At 36.4% G+C, this 21,260-nt stretch overlaps 1 protein-coding gene and 1 long non-coding RNA gene across 7 annotated transcripts in view; one reads left to right on the top strand and one right to left on the bottom strand.

The window, feature by feature from the left end:
* Positions 1-21,260, bottom strand: part of LOC101972073 (cytochrome P450 3A9) — a 373,151-nt gene that overhangs the window by 332,746 nt on the left and 19,145 nt on the right. For 4 of the 6 annotated variants that reach the window (XM_078024745.1, XM_078024739.1, XM_078024742.1 and 1 more), the window contains 4 exons: positions 20,400-20,466; positions 17,900-18,060; positions 17,448-17,674; positions 15,258-15,420 (listed from right to left, as the gene is read on the bottom strand). In XM_078024745.1, coding sequence (XP_077880871.1) covers positions 15,258-15,420; positions 17,448-17,674; positions 17,900-18,060; positions 20,400-20,466 — 618 coding nt within the window. Of the gene's footprint in view, positions 1-14,731; positions 14,930-15,257; positions 15,421-17,447; positions 17,675-17,899; positions 18,061-20,399; positions 20,467-21,260 lie in introns of those variants that run through there. The other 2 variants (XM_078024741.1, XM_078024743.1) reach the window with 1 other exon arrangement.
* LOC144367658 (uncharacterized) lies at positions 3,638-7,440 on the top strand. The gene is made up of 3 exons (XR_013427185.1): positions 3,638-3,777; positions 4,912-4,978; positions 7,320-7,440. It is a non-coding gene; the product is annotated as an uncharacterized LOC144367658 (long non-coding RNA).

Below are 21,260 nucleotides of genomic sequence, written 5' to 3' on the forward strand. Positions count from 1 at the left end.
AGTGTATAAGTTTTCATAGATATCTTTTATCAGGTTTACAAAATTTTATTCTAGTCCAATGTGCTGAGTGTTTTATCATGAAAGAATGGTTTTGAGGATTATTTTTCCAGGGGAAGGGTTGGATTTGGTTTTTATCAAATGTTTTTTTTTCTGCATCAATTGAAATAATCCTCTTATGTTGACTTTTTATTTCATGGATTTGGTGTATTACACAACCTTTTCCTGTGTTGTCTTTGCTTGGTTTTAGTATTAGGGTAATACTGGCCTTTTAGAATATATTTTATTCTAAAAATATATTTATTTCATTTTAGAAATGCTCTTTTAATTTTGGAAGTGTTTGTGAATAATTGATATTAGTCCTTTATTTCATAGAATCTACTATGAATAATTTCTACTACTAACACAATCATGTTACATTTTTCAAGTTTATTCAGGTTGCATATTTAATTCTCAATCAATTTCTATAGCTTATGTCTTTAAGGATTTTGTGCATTAAAATATGTAAACAATCAAATTGTTAGAATTCTCTCATAATCCTTCTCCAATGTTAGTAATAATTTCTCCTTTTATTTCTCATGCTATTAATTTCATTCATTTCTTTTTTAATATTTATTTTATTTTTCAATTAACATGTATGTGTTATGGAAATAAATGGGGTTTCATATGATGTCTCAACACATATACACAGCATACACAAATGAAATACAGCTTTTCTTTATATACCTTCTGCCATAAACCTTCCCAACCTTTAATAATCACTATTATACATTCAGGTCAAATATTTTACCTTTCACATATGAGAAAGAACATGTGGTACTTGTATTGATGTATCTAGTTTAGTTCATAAGCTGAATGTCCTCTAATTCTATCTACTTTTTGCAACAAAATACAAGATTTTATTCTTCTTTATGAATGAATGATCCATTGGGCACATATGTATATGTGTGTATATATATTTTATTATATTATAAATACATAAATTTATATTATAATATATAATAAATATATATGTATATATATATATTTATATACTTATTATATATCACTTTCTTTATCCATTCATTGATGGAGTCCTAGATTTAATTCACATCTCAGATTTTCAGAATAATATAGGAATAAATATGGATGTACAGATGTTCCAATCATATAGATAAAAAATAGATTAATATACAATTGGTTTTATATATCTATAGAGTATTACATTTATAAATGATACATAATATAACAAATTTTTAAAAACCTAACAATCAAAATCTCCAAGTAATCCAGTTTAAAAATAGGCAAACACTCTAAATAGTTATTTCTCAAAAGAAAAAACACAAATGACATAAAAATACATGAAAAACTATTCAAAATAATTTGGTGTCATAGAAATGCAAATCAAAACTACAATAAGACATCATCTCATCCTGGTTAGAATGACCATTATCAAAAAAAAGAAAGAATGAATGAAAAAATAACAAATGCTGGCTAGATTAGGAGAAACAGTTTTCTTATATATTGTAGGTGGAAATGTACACTATTCTGGAAAAGAATGTGAAGATACCCAAAATAAATAAAAATACATATATGCCAGGGACCAGCCCCGGCGGGGTCCAGGGTGTCCTGAAGGAGGAGTGGCGTCGGCGAAATGATGAGACAGGAGTCGTTCCGTTTGAGCAATCTTCAGAGAGAGAGAGAGAGCTAAAGCTGCTTTTTTGGGTCCCCTTTTTATTACAATTTTTCTCATCATTATAGATTCACAATACGTCATTGATTATATAATTTAAAACTTTTCCAAGACATGACATTTTCTTAACCATGATTGAGAGCACACTGATCTACATTCTTCCAGGATATGACCCCCAGCCATACAATCATCAAAGTACAGAATCATCAATAAAACATGTCACCAATTTACTTCCTTCAGATTTTCCCAAGATTTACTATTTTTCCCAAGATATTTTATTTTCTTATTAACTAATGCCAAACTACGTAACCAGACTCTAAGTCTCCTAACTAATCATTAACCTAAAGTACACTTGTACTTTATTTTTAATCTAAAATTCCCATCTAAAAAAGTCCCTTTAAATCTTATATTTAAAATATCTTAAAGTTTATGAATCATCCTTAAAGCATATCAGAAACCTATACAACTAAAGACTTAAGAATTTCTAAACTTAAAAATCTAAATAAAATAATATTTCTAACATTATTCTAAAACTGTGTCTTATAAAGCTATTTTAATTGATTCCTAAATTTATTCTCATAAAACTGGTTGAGCTTCTTTCTCGAAGAGTTTCTTTGTTTCTCAGTCAAGGTACACTAGTTCTCAAAGAATTTGTATCTCAGTCAAGGTACACTAGTTCTCAAAGTGTTTGTTTTTCAGTCAATGTGCACGAGTTCTCAAAGAGTTTGTTTTTCAGAGGATGATTGTTGTCTGAAATTACGTTTGTCCACAATGTACTAAGATAGAAGAATAGCCTTTCACTTTGTCCTTGATATGCTGAGGGGTGGGTAGCAGAACAGCTTCCAAGGCATGAACTACCTGTTCTGTTCTAGCCATCTGAAATTTAATTTGTTTGGCATTTAACATACTCATACCTCCTGTGAGAAACATAAGCATGATAATGCAAAGTACCAATTACATAAAAAAGGGTCTCATGGTTTTGGTTACCCACCAACCAGAGTGGCTTTGCCAGCATTCATCCTCACTGTGACCCTGTCAAGACAGTGAGTGGGGGATCACCTTCACCAGATATACATTCTGATCCAGATACCCACTTCTAGTACATACTGAGAGGAAATATCATCATATGAAACTGTTATCTCTTTGTATTTCTTGGTCAATCTGGCTAATGGTTTGGCGATTTTTATGATATTTTCAAAACAGTAAGGTGACTTATAGACACGTTTTGATTGATCAATTTTATTTCTTTTCTATTTCATTTGTTTCAACTTGGGTTTTTATGATTTTCTTCCTTATGCTTGCTTTTTGTTTAATTTCCCCCTTTCACCATTTTATGATTTAATTTTATTTTTTAATAAAATTTATACATCTGTAGCTATATGTTTATGAGCGCTGCTTTTGCAACTTCTCCTAAGTGTGATATAACATGTCTTCACCTTAATTAACCAAAAAACAACTTCTAGTTGCCTCAAGATACCATCGTTGATGCTTGACAGCTGTATCTGGAAGTTTTATGTTTAATTTCCACTTTGGTATGAGTTTCCTGATTTTCCATCTGTTATTGATTTCTGGTTTCATTTCTTGACAGCTGAGGAACATAGGCCAAATTGTACCTATCCTGCCAACTTTTCCTAGAATGCATAATTAAATATAGCACAGACTATGAACTGGTTTACCCAGAGACCCTATTCCAATATACAAAAAAGTAAGGGGCCAGGGAATGTAATCCTCTTTCTTTGCTCAGTCCTGTGGCATTGATGGGGCCACTGATCCCCTGCTATGGTGGCTGCAACCCCATGTATGAAGTGCCCTTGCTCAGCCATGAACCAGACACCAGGTACTGGCAACAGAGGCAATAGCTTCTGGTTGAGAAAACTGATGATTTTTCTCTTCTGTATTTTTTAGAAAATGATCAGTGCTCCTGGGATGTTGCCTTTTCATCAAGGTTTCTCTTTATTTTTTCTTTCACTTTCTTTCTATTGATATTTCCATTCTTTAGACCAGTGTTTCAAGCATAAAGTGTCTACAGGTTTTCAAAAAGTGTTCTGGATTTTTTAAAAAATGCTGTAATGAGGATGAAACAAAAACGCCTAGAAAATAAAGAAAAGGTAAAACCTGGTGGTGGTGACATGACAATGTTCGCTTTCTGATCATTTATTTGCTGTGTAAATCTGAATTGTGCATATACAAATGTACATGTAATTTTGTAAGTGGTGCTGGGGATTGAATCCAAGGCCCCAAATATGCTACGCAAATACTGAATCACTGAGCTTCATTCCTTAGTCCCACTCTGTGCATTTTTTAAAGTTGATGGAATACTTTAAGATTTGCACTGGAGAATTTTTACATTTTGGTTAGAATGAAGAGCAAATTTTAAAAAGGCAAACTGATAATGAGTAAGATTGACAATGTTTGATACAATAATAGACATGATGTTATATCTTGAAAAAAATATCATTCAAATAAAAACCTTATCATTTCCCTCCCATTCAGTAAACTGTCAAAATAAAAATCCTATTTCAAAATGATTTTACTGTTAAAAAGTATTACCCAAACCTTAAGCTGGTGAACAGTCGTTACAATCCCAAGCCCTTTACATCTTAGTTGGCACATTCTACAATGGAAGGTCCTATTGGGCACCTGGTGAAGTATGTGTATGTTAAATCTGACTCTTTTCCCGTCCACAATCAGGCTGTGCTCTTCATGACCATCAACGGGATATGCTAACCAGCTTTGCTTCCTGCTTTGCCTGGAGGTCAGCACAAAAATTACTCCAGGTCAGGGAGGCAGGACAGCCATCCCCAAGTGTGACTGAAGATTGAATCATGTACCTAATGGGTGGAGAATTTGATGATACACAAACAAAAGCTACTAATCATCTTTGAAACTACCAAGTGTATTCAGTGTGGCCATTGAATAAGAATGAAGGCAAACTAAAAGAATTTAAGTCCAGGACCACTTTCTGGGCAAGCAGGTGTGACAGGAAAAGGAGACAAACCAAGCATTAGGGAGAGCAAAGACCACAGATATTGGACACCATAGCTGGATTTCTCTCAGAATAATATCTTGTTTTCCATGGTTTATACATGCATGTTTTGTTCACTGGTTGTTTGTGCAACCCTAGCCAGACTTCTGGACTTAAAAAACCCATATTCTAAGAAGGGAGGTGAAATGCTACATTCCAGATGTACTTCTGACTTTATGACTGATTTTGTCATTTCCATTTTCATTTCTGCTTCCAGAACTGCATTGATTTTCTCCAGTTAATGATTGATTCCCAGAATTCCCAAGACAAGGAGCCCTACCAAGGTAACCAAGAATGTTTCATGGTCCATTGACAGGGAAATTCAAATAAGCAAGTTATCCTGAAAATATACATGTTTTCTAGAGAAAATAGATTTCCACCAAATTGCAGGAAGATACACATTTGGACATTGCAAATGGTGCCCACATGTACTGTCTAGATTCATACAGGTGTAACAAGGCTCAAAAATTGAAGGGAAACTAGGAGAAAGCATTTCAGTCATGAAGTTAGTCTGTTGTCTTTTTACCATTGACATCAGAACAAATGCTGATTCGAAGCTTTATTTAGATGCACAGAATCAGAACCTCTGCCTGGATATTTGCATTTGTACATACAATCAGGAGGTTCACTGTCCCAGTAGTGGTGAGGGTCAATGGCAGTACTGGGTGAAAATGTGTTCACTAGCTTCATCTGATATTAAGATTAACTTTTTCCCATGTAATTCATAAGAATGTTGTGGGGGAGACCTCTTATACTGTGTTAACATTCTATTCCTCAGCATACTTTCACCAACTAGTTTTATCATACATGGATGATTTTTGATAGAAAGCATTTGAATTATGATGTTTACAAACTGCTGTCTTTATCATTCTATTATCTACCGTACATTTATGAGTTGGTATTAGATTGTAAGAGAGTTCCATTCTTATTTATGTCAGTATGATGTTATATACTATGGATTTATTCTCTTACTATCATTTTTTTATTTTCATGGTCAAATTCTCTTGGGCTTACGTCTTTTAACAACTTCTCCCTTCTCCTTCTGTTCCTCCTCCCTCCCCTCTTCCTCATCTTATATTTTGATTGTTAAAATTAACTATATTTTATAGCAGTTTTAGTTTCATAACAAAACTGAGAAAATGTGTAGAGATTGCCCTTATCCATTTTTTTCTCTAAATTCATATGTTTTCCTCATTACAAACATCCTTCACCAAAATGATATATTTGCCATAATCAATGAACCATCACAGATAAGTCACCTTACCCCTAAGTTCATAGGTTAACATAAGGGTTCTGGACACATTAACATAAGGGTTCTTGCACTGGACACGTGGCTATGGAGCTTTTGGCATGTAGGTAATGTTACTGAAGAAGTGTACTTTCTATTGTTATTTAGATTTAAATCATTACAATTTAAATTTAGATAGACACATATGGTTAGTGGCTACCAGATTGTACTGAACAGTTGTAACTTAAGTTTATTATCCAATTTCATTTCAGTATCATTGGGTTTATACCAGTAGTGAGGAAAACTCGATTTGAGGTTTACCACAATAGCATCATAGAAAGCTTCTGTAAGCTAGAATTCCATGTAGATGTTTCTCACACTTATTTTGCATTATTTTTTGTTATGAATTACATGGTTGGAATGTATACCAAGTTTCTTTCAGGTATTCGAGTATCAACAAATTATAATCATTTCTCTAATCAATGAGATAAATACTTGAATGTAAATTTTCAGGAGAAAAGTCAAGAGAAACAACACCTTCTATCACAAAGGCCATTTGATGATTATGAAGTTCAGCAAATAGAGGGGATGTGTACTAGAAAAGATGACATTAAGCCCAAGATTGATAAGCAATGTTAATTCCACTCACTGAACCTCCTCGTCCTATGGCTTCTGCCTAATACCCTGTATCAACACATTCTTTCTTGTGTGATTTTAATACCACTCATTAGACTCTGGTTAATCACTACTCTTCTGGGTTTTTTTTTCTCGGTATAGTTTCTGCACACCCTGAGGTCATACAATTTTAAGACTGGTGCCCCAGGTCTTCTATTACCTGATGATTCTTAGGCTAATTTGTGAACAGAGTTGACCACATCTCATGAAAGTTCACATTTAAATTTGGTAGCTCTAGAGCAAAGCTTGAAACTCTGTGTTTCTAATAAGCTCCTTGAAGCTGTCCATGCTGCTGGTCCATGGACCACAGGTTGTGTAGAAATATTTAACTGTGGCTTAGTATAGTTCTGTCAATCATGGCCTTTATTTTCCCTGCAAAGATGCCAGTATTGCAAATGCTTTCAAAGTTCTTCAACCTACATTCTAGATAGAGTAAGTTTATTTTTTCTCCAGGGGAAGAGTGCTACCCACTATTTATAGCTAAACAACTTTCATTATATGCAAGGCACAGTTGAAAAATACTGTTTGTTTGACATCCATACTGTCCCTTGAAATCACCCAGTTGTGTTCGTGGTGGGGTGGTGGCAGAATGAGAAATATTATGAATTGCTCTTCTAGTTTTTCCTCATGGGATTTTGGATCATCATTCTTATTTATCTTCATGTAAACTGTAAAATGTGCATGAACCTGCTTAGACCAAATTGTCTTTCCTCTCCTTTTAGGTCTATCTGATCTTGAGATTGCAGCCCAGTCTATTATCTTTATCTTGGCTGGCTATGAAACCACTAGCACCACTCTTTCATTTATTATGTATCTACTGGCCACCCACCCTGATGTCCAGAAGAAGCTTCAGCAGGAGATTGATGAGACTTTTTCCAGTAAGGTGAGAGAATGGCACCTGGAGGGGAGAGGAGAGTTAAAATCTCTGGGCATATCAGTTTGCCATTGGGCAGTTCTAAAATCATGATGGTTATTAAATGCTTTGTAAATTCTATGGTATTTTACCAATATGAGTTATTTGAGGAGCTCTGAAAACACCCGTGTACTGTGTCAACAGAGATTTAAGTCATTTCCAAAACTTAATTTACAAAAATTTCTTTCTTCCAGGCACCTGTTACATAAGATGTACTATTTGAGATGAAGTATCTGGACATGGTGGTGAATGAAACTCTCAGATTATATCCAATTATTGAGATAATTTTGAGAGTCTCTAAAAAAGATGTTGAACTCAATGGGGTGCACATTCCCAAAGTAACAAACGTGGCTATACCAATATATAGTCTTCATCACAACTCCACGTACTGGCCAGAACCTGAAAAGTTCTACCCTGAAAGGTACAGAGCTCCTGAGAAAGAAAATCAACCCATAATATGCTGTTTCACACATATTCTGAGGTCTTTTAGTGCAGATGGCATACATGTGATTTTAAAGTTTTCTTGTTTTAAGAAAATTTTAAGAAGTCTTTTACAAAGTGGTAATTGTTTTAGAAAACAAACATTAGAAAAAATAAATGACTATAGCCATTTAAGGCCCTAGAACATCAAGATAAGCCCTGTCTATCATTAAGGTGATAAATGTCAGTATGGAAATTTTTATTTAAATGTGTAGTTTTTAAGGACTGAAATGCTATCACATTTCATTTGATGTTGAACTGTTTTTTATTTTATTTATCAGTAATCTATAAACCTTTCTGCCACTTGACCACTCTCTTATTTTAAGGGCTTATCTTTTTTAATCTTTTTAGGATTTTGTCCTGTTTACTTTAGCTTTTTGAATTTTCTACCAGCTTTAGGAAGCACTGCTATCTTCCACTTGATTAAACATTGCTTCCTGGTTCCTCCAGCACAATTGTTAAATACAAGTTAAGGCCTGAGAACCCTTCCCCATCCAGATTGTTTAAGCAGCCTCACTGAGGATGGAGAGAGCTCAGATCCTCTGAGTCTTGTCTCTGGAGTGTTCTGGGCCAGCTTCTTATACTCTCCACAGTTGATGACTCTTTCAAAGCCAAGTAACCTGCCCCCAAGACACCTGAGATATTCATCCTTAAATATGTCTTGACCTTGGTCTACTGAAAATTTGGATCCAAACTCACAGTTTGCACTCTGGAAAGAGTTACTGTTTTCCTGTTGTTGTACTGACGAGCAAAATAGAGAAAGTTTTCAGGGTAGTGTCTGGGGGTCACGTGGCATGGGATCAAGACTTCTCTTGGCCCCTAACTTTACACTTCTTGATTAGAGTGACCTTGTCTTGTTGGTTATGAGTTCCTCAATGCCAGTTTCTTCCAATTTCAGCACTTCCAACTTTTGAACTTCACAGATACAAAATCAGAGATTACACATCTCTTTGATTCACTGAGGCATGATAAGATACTACGTGCTCAAGGTGCATCAGGGACTAGACCAGGATGAGGAAAATTACAAAGATGTGTGGTATGGAGGACTCTTGACATACACACAAGCATAATCTACAGACAGCAGTTTGGAAAACGCTTTCAATGATTCTGCATCTGCTCTTCATCTGCTCAAACAATTATCAACATACCTCATCAGACCCTCCACACACCACACACCCTCCAAGAGATTCCATGTTACCTTGAATCACAATCACCTATAAATTTGCCAAAATGTTCTCAAATATATAAGAATACACTTAAAAACAATCACAATGTCATTATCACTTTCTCCAAATCAACATTTCTCCTTAAAGTAATAAAATAACCAGGGCTCAATTTGAATAAAACCTGGGTTCAACATTCCAGGAATTATTTGTAACCTGATAAGACAGACTCAGAAGACAATGATAATATTCTATGGGGAGAGAGGCAGAGACAGAAGGAGAAAAAGAAAAAAGACGAATGAGGAGGAGGTAGAGGAAGAGAGGAATTGGGAAAAAGAAGGGAGAGAGGAAGGAAGGGAGACAAGAAGATCCAGAAAAAAAGGAGTATAGAGAAGAGAGGTAATTATAGTGAGAGCATTTTCTCCTTCTTCATCAATAAAAATATGAAATGCAGGAGTGGGGGTTAAGGCAGGAACACACTTTTCTTCATTTATATGTTCATTTTCTAATTTTTTTCAGTGTGTGTGGATCACAATTCTGAATATAATTTCATTACTTAAAGACATATTTTCTTTTAAATAGCATTCATCACATCTTAACAAGACAGAGAGCTCCTCTAGTGTAAGGAGAATGAAAAAGTTGTGTAGGTTTCAGTTCTTATAAGCAAAGTCACAGCAGGATTTCAGTGATCATTTCACAAAAGAATCCTGTGTTTTGCTGCTTCTACCTACTCTGATATGACTATTCTATGTATAACCTAAGAGATCATCATCTTTTCTCAAGCAGATTATATGAAATAAGCAACCCTTTCCTCATTAAGGGAGAAAAATAATTTTTTTGGCATTTTGTGTGAAATATATTCTGTTTCTACTGATTCATACTTTTTCATTTATATCCAGTTATTTAAATACTGAGATATGATTATAAGTATTATCCACACCTTATGTTTGATAGGAAGACGACAATGAAATAAACACTTAATTTGTGTAATATAAATATACAGATTCTTATCAGCATTAAGAAGAAATGCAAAAGAATGGCAGTGTGTGTTCCTGAGAGTTGTCAACATGGTCATTATTGGTCTTTATCCTATTTCACTCCACAGTCCATACTGCCTTGGTTCAGAGCTGATCATTGTTCCTGGTCAGATGGGTGACCCAAAGCTTCTTCTCTGAAGTATCTGAGCCCTTATCAGTGTGACCTGACTTGAACTTTAGTTTCCTATTGTCCTCCATCACAGGACCTGGGAGTTTGAAGAGGTACCGAGAAAATGTCCTATGTCACACTTGCTCTTTTTCTCTGTATTGTGTTGTAGCAACTCAGTTTCCCTTCCTAGTCAGAATTAATCACTCCATGCCACAGAGTGACCTTCTTCTTCACCTGTTGATTCAGCTATAAGGAGAATCCTAAAGTAGCTACCTCAACTCTCAGGGATAAACTTTACCCTTGATGCCATGTCCTGTTGGTTCACGGATCTATTGGGCAGATGCCAGGACTGAGTGAGGAAACAGGGGCTGATATCCAAAGTTCAGGTTAACCCTTTTTTGCATAAGAATCTTTATCCAGTGGGTGGTAGTAATGAGTATTTTTTCTTGTTTCCATAAGAAAATGAAATCACTTTGTGTCTGGGTGGAAGAATCTCTCCCTTTGTGGCTAAGAGTTTTCTAAAGCAGCACAACAGAAATGTTAGTGTTTCATAGACATCAATCTTATAGGGAGAGAACACACTCTCATTTCTATTCACTGAATTCTTGCGGGTCTGATCCTATGAATTCTCGCTGTGGGAGAAGCAGTACCATAAATTAGATGCAGACGTCGAGCATGTATCAAATCCTGGAGGACATTGCTCCAGCAATGAGAGGTGTTGTTATCTAGGTGTTACTTGAGGCAGAGTCTTCCAAGGGTATTTTACCATTCTATCAGGTTCTGTGTTTCAGGAAGATGAAGAACCTATGTTAATTATAACAAATCCCATGAACACAAGCCACATTACACACTTGTTTGCTGTGAATGGAGCTCCTTGTTAGGAAGCAATGCTGCATGGAATACCCTTATGGTGAATAAAGCATTCTGTGAGTCCAGAGATGGTAGTTCTGGCAGCAGCATTTCAGGAGAGGAAGCAAAATCCATACCAAGAGTGAGTGTCCAGTCCAGAAAAAAAAGGAGTGTCCTTTCATGCTGAATGTGGTCCAATGTCATCAATGTGCTATGCAGTGGCTGGCTGATCACCCCAGGGAATGGTGCGATGTTGGGAACTCACGATTGTCTTTGCTGTTAGACATGGGTATTCAGCAGTGGCTTCAGACAGATTTGTCTTGGTGCGTGTAAGTTTATCATGATGAATCCAGGGATAAACTTTACCCCAGATGCCATGTCCAGTTTGTTCATGGATATATTGGGCAGATGCCAGGACTGAGTGAGGAAACAGGGGATGATAAACAAACTACTGGTTAACCCTTTTTGGAATAAGAATCTCTATCCCATGGGTGGTTTTCATAAGAATATTTTTTTCATATATATTATCCAGAAAATTTTGAACTTCCAGGATATTAAAGGGAACACATGTATCAGAGGAATGAATGTCTCCCGTAGGCAACGTAAAGAACTTTGGGTTTTCTTCTGGAGAAAGGGTTAAGGTGTTTGCCTTCATGCTGCATGTATTGTATTTAGTTACACAGGTATCATTTTTGTATTTGGAGGTTAACCTGACTTATGGAGGTGTGCATGTGTACCAAAAAGACAGAAGATGGACTGCAGTGACTTTGTGATGTGTGATGTTTTCCAGGATGAACTACATCTCACCAAATTCCCTCTAATCCATCGTTTCTGTTTAAGGTGGGTCTCAAGAGGAGCTTCCTGGGAGATTAGAGGGCAGAAGGGAAGCAGCCATCCTGTAGTACTAATACATTTTTGCTGGTCTGCTGGCTCACACCTCACTGGTAGGGAGCAGTGGCTGGGCCTGCAGTTACTCTATCTTCCCCAGGATTCTCCCTTAGGCTCTTGGAATTCTGGCCTAGGGGTGTGCATTCAGCTTCATTAGAAATCTGACCTAAATTTCCAATGTGCCTGTATGAACATACCATATGGATCTCATCTTTATGTATAGCCACAAGTAACTAATAAAAAAAAACATAAATAAATAGCATATCAGAAGAGAAGAGGGAAGGAATCAGAGGAAGGGAGGAGGAGAGGGAAATGGGAAGTATGGAGACTGAATTGAGGCCTATTTTATGCTTTTTAATTATGTCAAAAGAATCCCTAATATTTTGTAGAATTCAAAAGAGCCAATACAAAAAGAGGAACCTTAGTGCCTAATTCAATAGACAAACAGACTGACTCATTTTGTTTTCTCTTGTGGGGTCACAGCTCATGCTTTGGGATTTTGTCTGTCTTTTGTCTCCCCTGCTTTGTACTGTCTGCCCTTTCTACTGCTTGTTTTGTAGACTTTAAATTTCCACATCAGACTTAAACATGACAGCAGTATACCAACTCCTTAACCAGCTTCCACAAAGAAATAAGGCCAAAGTTCTGTAACACAACCATTAACATTTACATGCATAACTAACAACATCTTAGTGGTTCAGCTGCTCTAATTAGAACCTGCCTGGTAAAACAGGAAACATAATCCAAAAACCATAAAAACACAGACACACACTCACACAAATCATACACATGATTACACACACATAGGCCTATATTTAGTAAGAAGAGTCATAAATTCTGGCCCTTAATAGAGTCTTGGAATTTCAAATGACCATGATCGTGATGACAAATTTTAGGTTTGTCTTGCTTTGAAAAAAAAATGAATTTTAATAATTTCACTTTCTGGATACTTACAAATAGAGAAAAAACTCTTCACAAATATTTTTTTGGATCAAGAGAGCTTATCACCCTGTACACAGGATCCCATATTTCTGGCATCACACTTTGTCTCCACTCCCTGTTTCCCCAAGGACTTTGAAGGGACCATGTGGCTGAGGAATCAGACGTCTCTGGCAGACTTCATCCTTGAAGGGCTCTTCCATGACTCACCGATGCACCTTTTCCTTTTCTGCCTGGACCATGGTGGTCTACTTTGTTGCACTGAGTGGCAACACTCTCACCATCCTCCTCATCTGTGTGGATCGTGGGCTTCACACCCCCATGTACTTCCTGCTCAGCCAGCTCTCCTTCATAGACCTGATGCACATCTGCACAATGATCCCCAAGATGGCTACCAACTACCTGTCTGGCAGCAAGTCCATCTTCTTCCTGGGATGTGCCACCCAGCACTTCCTCTATTTGTCTCTGGGTGGTGCTGAGTGTCTTCTGCTAGCTCTCATGTCCTATGACAGGTATGTTGCCATCTGTCATCCTCTGCGTTACACTGTGCTCATGAGCAGAAAGGGGGCACTGATGATGGCCCTCACCTCATGATTGAGGGCATCTCTGAACTCCCTAATTCACACAGTCATCTTGATGCACTTTCCCTTCTGTGGATCTCAGAAAATGTACTACTTCTCCTGTGAGTATCCAGCTGTTGTGAAGTTGGTATGTGGTGATGTCACAGTCTATGAGACCACAGTGTATATCTGTAGCATCGTGCTTCTCCTCCTCCCCATCATTCTGGTTTCTACATCCTATGGCTTCATCCTGCACAGTGTCACTGAGATGCGTTCAGCTGGGAGTAAAAGAAATGCTTTTGCCACTTGTAGCTCCCACTTCATTGTGGTCTTTCTCTGGTTTGGTGCCTGCATCTTCTCGTACATGAGGCCCAGGTCCCAGTGCACTGCACTGCAAGACAAAGTTGGTTCTGTGTTCTATAGCATCATTAATCCCACACTGAATCCTCTGATCTATACTCTCTGGAATAAGGATGTAGCTAAGGCTCTGAGGAGAGTGTTGAGGAGAGGTATTATCACCCAATGACTACACCTGTATTTGGCCCAAGTATAGAGTGTTATTATGGGTAAACCTCTAAGAATTTTCAAGAATCCAGATCCATGATTTTCTTTGACTATCCAAAGAATAAAGTGGTTTATGTATACCTTCACTATTTTAACTGAGTTGCAGGAATTCAAGTAGCATTGTGTATGTGTCTAAATCCTTCAGAGTATTATGGAAAAACCTTTACCAATCCCATTTAAAGTAGACATATAAAGTTAAGTGATACTCTAAAAATATTAAGATAAATATATAAAGACCCTTTTTATCATTATTTTTATTGAAAATACATATGTAAATCATGACAACAAAGACTATTTAGGGAGTATAAAATTAGAATGTGTTGATTAATATTAGAAACCTGTGAAATAAAGCGTGTTTTGAAAGAAAAAGTTGATGATAAAATATTTCTACTCAGATATTTCGAGTTACTGAATCAGTGTTTAAGAATTTATAAGGGCAGATATGAAAAGGTGAGGGTGCATAGGTGGGTGGATAGAATTCCTCCAAAACCAGAGAGGCTGAGTTTTCATATCTGGCACACAGATGGTCACCTCCTTTCCATCAAACAACACATAATTCTTTGCACAGACAATGAACAAGCCCAGAAAAGGTCCAGCCTCCTAGTAACTCAAGAGCATCATCCACCCATAAATCTATTTTCAAGACCAATTTTTATTTATAGAGAAAATCAATATGTCTTTTCTTCTGAGATACATCTTCTTTGAAGAACAGAGCAGAGATTTTCAGGGAGATTTAGACTCTACTTTCCAGGCTCATCTCTTGACACAACCTTTAGAACAATGGGTTTTTCTGGTTGAAGAAGTGTTTTCTTGCTTAATTTCAGAGGAATCTGCAAATATTAAGCAAGTACATTTAGATGTAGTAAATGAAACTCGAACAACAGAAAGAATCGGAAAAAGTACATTTCAGACAATAAAGCTATACAAACAAGTAAAAAATACTTTCAGCCTCTTGTGTCTGGGATTCCTTAGCTACCTGATCTTTAATCTCTTGTTTTTTATAAAGTCACAGATATAGAGCTCTAAAACTGAAGAAGCCTAACATTGCACAAGTGTCTCAAAGAGAGTCTTTGAGTGAGCAGATACTTTTCTTTAAATAGGTTCCTCAACTAAATGTAACTACCCACAAGACCTTACTTTTTCATAAAGTGTCCTGACCTGTGTTTCCTTGCAAGGATGGAAGTAGAAGTTCTGCAGTAATCTGATGAGAGCAAGTTTCATGCTCATGAGAGCAAACCTCATGCCAATGCAGTTTCTGGGTCCATTTCCAAAGGGCATGTATATGTAAGGATTGATGTTCTCCTTGTTCTTCTTACTGAACCTAATTTCACAATAGTAGATGAAAACAAGTTATTGAGACATATATCTATGAAACCTACATAATTGGGGTTGTCTCCTAAACATTCATAAGCAGCAAAACACAGGATTCTTTTGTGGAATGGTCACTGAAATCCTTCTGTGACTTTGCTTATAAGAATTGAAACCTACAGAACTTTTTCATTCTCCTTACACTAGAGGATCTCTCTGTCTTGTTAAGATTTGATGAATGCTATTTAAAAGAAAATATGTCTTTAAGTACTAAAATTAGATTCAGGATTGTGATCCATACACACTCTTAAAAAAATAGAAAATGAGCATATAAATGAAGCAAAGTGTGTTCCTACCATAACTTCCACTCCTGCATTTCATATTTTTATTGATGAAAAAGGAGAAAATTATCCCACCATAATTACCTCTCTTCTCTATACTCCATTTTTCTGGATCTTATTGTCTCCCTTCCTTCCTCTCTCCCTTCTTTTACCCAATTCCTCTCTTCCTCTACCTCCTCCTAATTCATCTATTATCTCCTTCTCCTTCTGTTTCTGCCTCTCTCCCCATAGAATATTATCATTGTCTTCTGAGTCTGTCTCATAAGTTTAGAAATAATATCTGGAATGTTGAACCCAGTTTGTATTCAAATTGAGCCCTAGTTTTTTGATTACTTTAAGAAGAAAGTGTTGATTTGGAGAAAGTGATAATGACATTGTGATTGTTTTTAAATGTATTCTTATATATTTGAGAACATTTTGGCAAATTTATAGGTGATTGTGATTCAAGGTAACATGGAATCTCTTGGAGAGTGTGTGGTGTGTGGAGGGTCTGATGAGGTTGGTTGATAATTGTTGGAGCAGATGACAAGCAGATGCGGAAGCATTGAAAGCGTTTTCCAAACTGCTGTCTGTAGATTATGCTTGTGTGTATGTCAAGAGTCCTCCATACCACACATCTTTGTAATTTTCCTCATCCTGGTCCAGTCCCTGATGCACCTTAAGCATGTAGTATCTTATCATGCCTCAGTGAATCAAAAAGATGTGTAATCTCTGATTTTGTATCTGTGAAGTTCAAAAGTTGGAAGTGCTGAAATTAGAGGAAACTGGCATTGAGTAACTCATAACCAACAAGACAAGGTCACTCTAATCAAGAAGTGTAACATTAGGGGCCAAGAGAAGTCTTGATCCCATGCCACTGGACCCCCCAGACACTACCCTGAAAACTTTCTCTATTTTGCTCTTCAGTACAACAACAGGAAAACAGTAACTCTTTCCAGAGTGCAAACTGTGAGGTTGGATCCAAATTTTCAGAAGACCAAGGTCAAGACATATTTAAGGATGAATATCTCAGGTGTCTTGGGAGCAGGTTACTTGGCTTTGAAAGAGTCATCAAATGTGAAGAGCTGGCCCAGAACACTCCAGAGACAAATCTCTGAGGATCTGAGCTCTCTCTATCTTCAGTGAAGCTGCTTAAACTATCTGGGTGGGGGGTGGTTCTCAGGCCTTAACTTGTATTTAACTATTGTGCTGGAGGAACCAGGAAGCAATGTTTAATCAAGTGGAAGATAGAAGGGCTTCCTAAAGCTGGTAAAAAATTCAAGGAGCTATAGTGAACAGGACAAAAATCCTAAAACGATTAAAAAAGATAAGCACCTAAAATAAGAGACTGTTCAAGTGGCAGAAAGGTTTATAGATTACTGTTAAATAAAATATAAAATAGTTTAACATCAAATGAAATGTGATAGCATTTCAGTCCTTAAAAACTACACATTTATATAAAAATGTCCATACTTAATTAATCACATTAATAATAAATAGGACTTATCTTGATGTTCTAGGGCCTTAAATGGCTATAGTCATTTATTTTTTCTAATGTTTGTTTTCTAAAACAATTACCACATTGTAAAAGACTTCTTAAAATTTTCTTAAAACAAGAAAATTTTAAAATCATGTGTATGCCATCTGCACTAAAAGACATCAGAACATGTGTGAAACAGCCTCTTAAGGGTGGATTTTTTTTTTCTCAGGAGCCCTGTACCTTTCAGGGTAGAACTTTTCAGGTTCTGGCCAGTACGTGGAGTTGTGATGAAGACTATATATTGGTATAGCCACGTTTGTTCCTTTGGGAATGTGCACCCCATTGAGTTCAACATCTTTTTTACAAACTCTCAAAATTCTCTCAATAATTGGATATAATCTGAGAGTTTCATTCACCACCATGTCCAGATACTTCATCTCAAATAGTACATCGTATGTAACAGGTGCCTGTCAAGAAAGAAATTTTTGTAAATTAAGTTTTGGAAATGACTTAAAACTCTGTTGACACAGTACACGGATGTTTTCAGAGCTCCTCAAATAACTCATATTGGTAAAATACCATAGCATTTACAAAGCATTTAATAACCATCATGATTTTAGAACTGCCCAATGGCAAACTGAGATGCCCAGAGATTTTAACTTTCTTCTCCTATCCAGGTGCCATTCACTCACCTTATTGGGCAAAGTCTCATCAATCTCCTGCTGAAGCTTCTTCTGGACATCAGGGTGGGTGGCCAGTAGATACATAATAATTGAAAGTGTGGTGCTAGTGGTTTCATAGCCAGCCAAGATAAAGATAATAGACTGGGCTGCAATCTCAAGATCAGATAGACCTAAAAGGAGAGGAAAGAAAATTTGGTCTAAGCAGGTTCATGCACATTTTACAGTTTACATGAAGATAAATAAGAATGATGATCCAAAATCCCATGAGGAAAAACTGGAAGAGCAATTCATAATATTTCTCATTCTGCCACCACCCCACCACGAACACAACTGGGTGATTTCAAGGGACAGTATGGATGTCAAACAAACAGTATTATTCAACTGTGCCTTGCATATCATGAAAGTTGTGTAGCTATAAATAGTGGGTAGCACTCTTCCCCTGGAGAAAAAATAAACTTATTCTATCTAGAATGTAGGTTGAAGAACCTTGAAAGCATTTGCAATACTGGCATCTTTGCAGGGAAAATAAAGGCCATGATTGACAGAAATATACTAAGCCACAGTGAAATTTTTCTACACAAACTGTGTTCCATGGACCAGCAGCATGGACAGCTTCAAGGAGCTTATTAGAAACACAGAGTTTCAAGCTTCGCTCTAGAGCTACCAAATTTAAATCTGAACTTTCATGAGACGTGGTCAACTCTGTTCACAAACTAGCCTAAGAATCATCAGGTAATAGAAGACCTTGTTCACCAGTCTTAAAATTGGATGATCTCAGGGTGTGCAGAAACTATACAGAGAAAAAAAAACTCTGAAGAGTAGTGATTAACCAGAGTCTAATGAGTGGTATTAAAATCACACAAGAAAGAATGTGTTGATACAGGGTATTAGGCAGAAGCCATAGGACGAGGAGGTTCAGTGAGTGGAATTAACATTGCTTATCAATCTTGGGCTGAATGTCATCTTTCTTAGTACACATCCCCTCTATTTGCTGAACTTCATAATCATCAAATGGCCTTTGTGATAGAAGGTGTTGTTTCTCTTGACTTTTCTTCTGAAAAGTCACATTCAAGTATTCATCTCATTGATTAGAGAAATGATTATTATTTGTTGATACTCGAATACCTGAAAGAAACATGGTATACATTCCAACCATGTAATTCAAAACAAAAAAATGCAAAATAAGTGTGAGAAACATCTACATGGAATTCTAGCTTACAGAAGCTTTCTATGATGCTATTTTGGGAAAACTCAAATTGAGTTTTCCCCACTACTGGCATAAACCAAATGATTCTGAGATGAAATTGGATTATAAACTTAAGTTACAACTGTTCAGTACAATCTGGTAGCCACTAACCATATGTGTCTATCTAAATTTAAATTTTAATGAATTAAATCTAAATAACAATAGAAAGTACACTTCTTCAGTAACATTACCTACATGCCAAAAGCTCCATAGCCACGTGTCCAGTGCAAGAACCCTTATGTTAATGTGTCCAGAACTCTTATGTTAACCTAGAAACTTAGGGGTAAGGTGACTTATCTGTGATGGTTCATTGATTATGGCAAATATATCATTTTGGTAAGAGATGTTTGTAATCGGGGAAACATATGAATTTAGAGAAAAAAAATGAATAAGGGCAATCTCTACGCCTTCTTCTCAGTTTTGTTATGAAACTAAAACTGCTATAAAATATAGTCAATTTTAACAATCAAAATATAAGATGAAGAAAAGGGGAGGGTGGAGGAACAGAAGGAGAAGGGAGAAGTTGTTAAAAGACTTAAGCCCAAGAGAATTTGACCATCAAAATAAAAAATGATAGCAAGAGAATAAATTCATAGTATATAACATCATACTGACATAAATAAGAATGGAACTCTCTTACAATCTAATACCAACTCATAAATGTATGGTAGGTGATAGAATGATAAAGACAGCAGTTTGTAAACATCATAATTCAAATGCTTTCTATCAAAAATCATCCATGTATGATAAAACTAGTTGGTGAAAGTATGCTGAGGAATAGAATGTTTACGCAGTTTAAGAGGTTTCCCTCACAACGTTCTTATGAATTACATGGGAAAAAGTTAATCTTAATATCAGATGAAGCTAGTGAACACATTTTCACCCAGTACTGCCATTGACCCTCACCACTACTGGGACAGTGAACGTCCTGATCGGATGTGCAAATGCAAATATCCAGGCAGAGGTTCTGATTCAGTGCATATGAATGAGACTGCGAATCAGCATTTGTTCTGATGTTGATAGTAATAAGAAAACAGACTAACTTCATGACTGAAATGCTTTCTCCTAGTTTCCCTTCAATTTTTGAGCCTTGTTACACCTGTATGATTCTAGACAGTACATGTGGGCACCATTTGCAATGTCCAAATGTGTATCTTCCTGCAATTTGGTTGAAATCTATTTTCTCTAGAAAACGTGTATATTTTCAGGATAACTTGCTTATTTGAATTTCCCTTCAATGGACCATGAAACATTCTTGGTTACCTTGGTAGGGCTCCTTGTCTTGGGAATTCTGGGAATCAATCATTAACTGGAGAAAATCAATGCGGTGCTAGAAGCAGAAATGGAAATGAAAATGACAAAATCAGTCATAAAGTCAGAAGTAAATCTGGAATGTTGCATTTCACCTCCCTTCTTAGAATATGGCTCTTTTAAGTCCAGAAGTCTGGCTAGGGTTGCACAAACCACAAGTGAACAAAACATGCATGTATAAATCATGGAAAACAGGATATTTTCCTGAGAGAAATCCAGCTATGGTGTCCAATATCTGTGGTCTTTGTTCTCTCTAGTGCTGGCTTTGTTTTCTTTTCCTGTCACACCTGCTTGCCCAGAATGTGGTCCTGGACTTAAATTCTTTTAGTTTGCCTTCATTTTTATTCAATGGCCACACTGAATACACTCAGTAGTTTCAAAGATGATTAGTAGCTTTTGTTTGTGTATCATCAAATTCTCCACCCATTAGGTACATGATTCAATCTTCAGTCACACTTGGGGATGGCTGTCCTGCCTCCCTGACCTGGAGACATTTTTGTGCTGACCTCCAGGCAAAGCAGAAAGCAAAGCTGGTTAGCATATCACGTTGATGGTCATGAAGAGCACAGCCTGATTGTGGACGGGAAAAGACTCAGATTCTACATACACATACTTCACCAGGTGCCCAATAGAACCTTCCTTTGAAGAATGTGCCAACTAAGATGTAAAGAGCTTGGAATTGTAATGATTGTTCACCAGTCTAAGATTTGGGGAATACTTTTTAACAGTAAAATCATTTTGAAATAGGATTTTGATTTTGACAGTTTACTGAATGGGAGGGAAATGATAAGATTTTTATTTGAACGATATTTC

The sequence above is a fragment of the Ictidomys tridecemlineatus genome, chromosome 10, assembly GCF_052094955.1.
Source record: "Ictidomys tridecemlineatus isolate mIctTri1 chromosome 10, mIctTri1.hap1, whole genome shotgun sequence".
Taxonomy (NCBI): Eukaryota; Metazoa; Chordata; class Mammalia; order Rodentia; family Sciuridae; genus Ictidomys; species Ictidomys tridecemlineatus.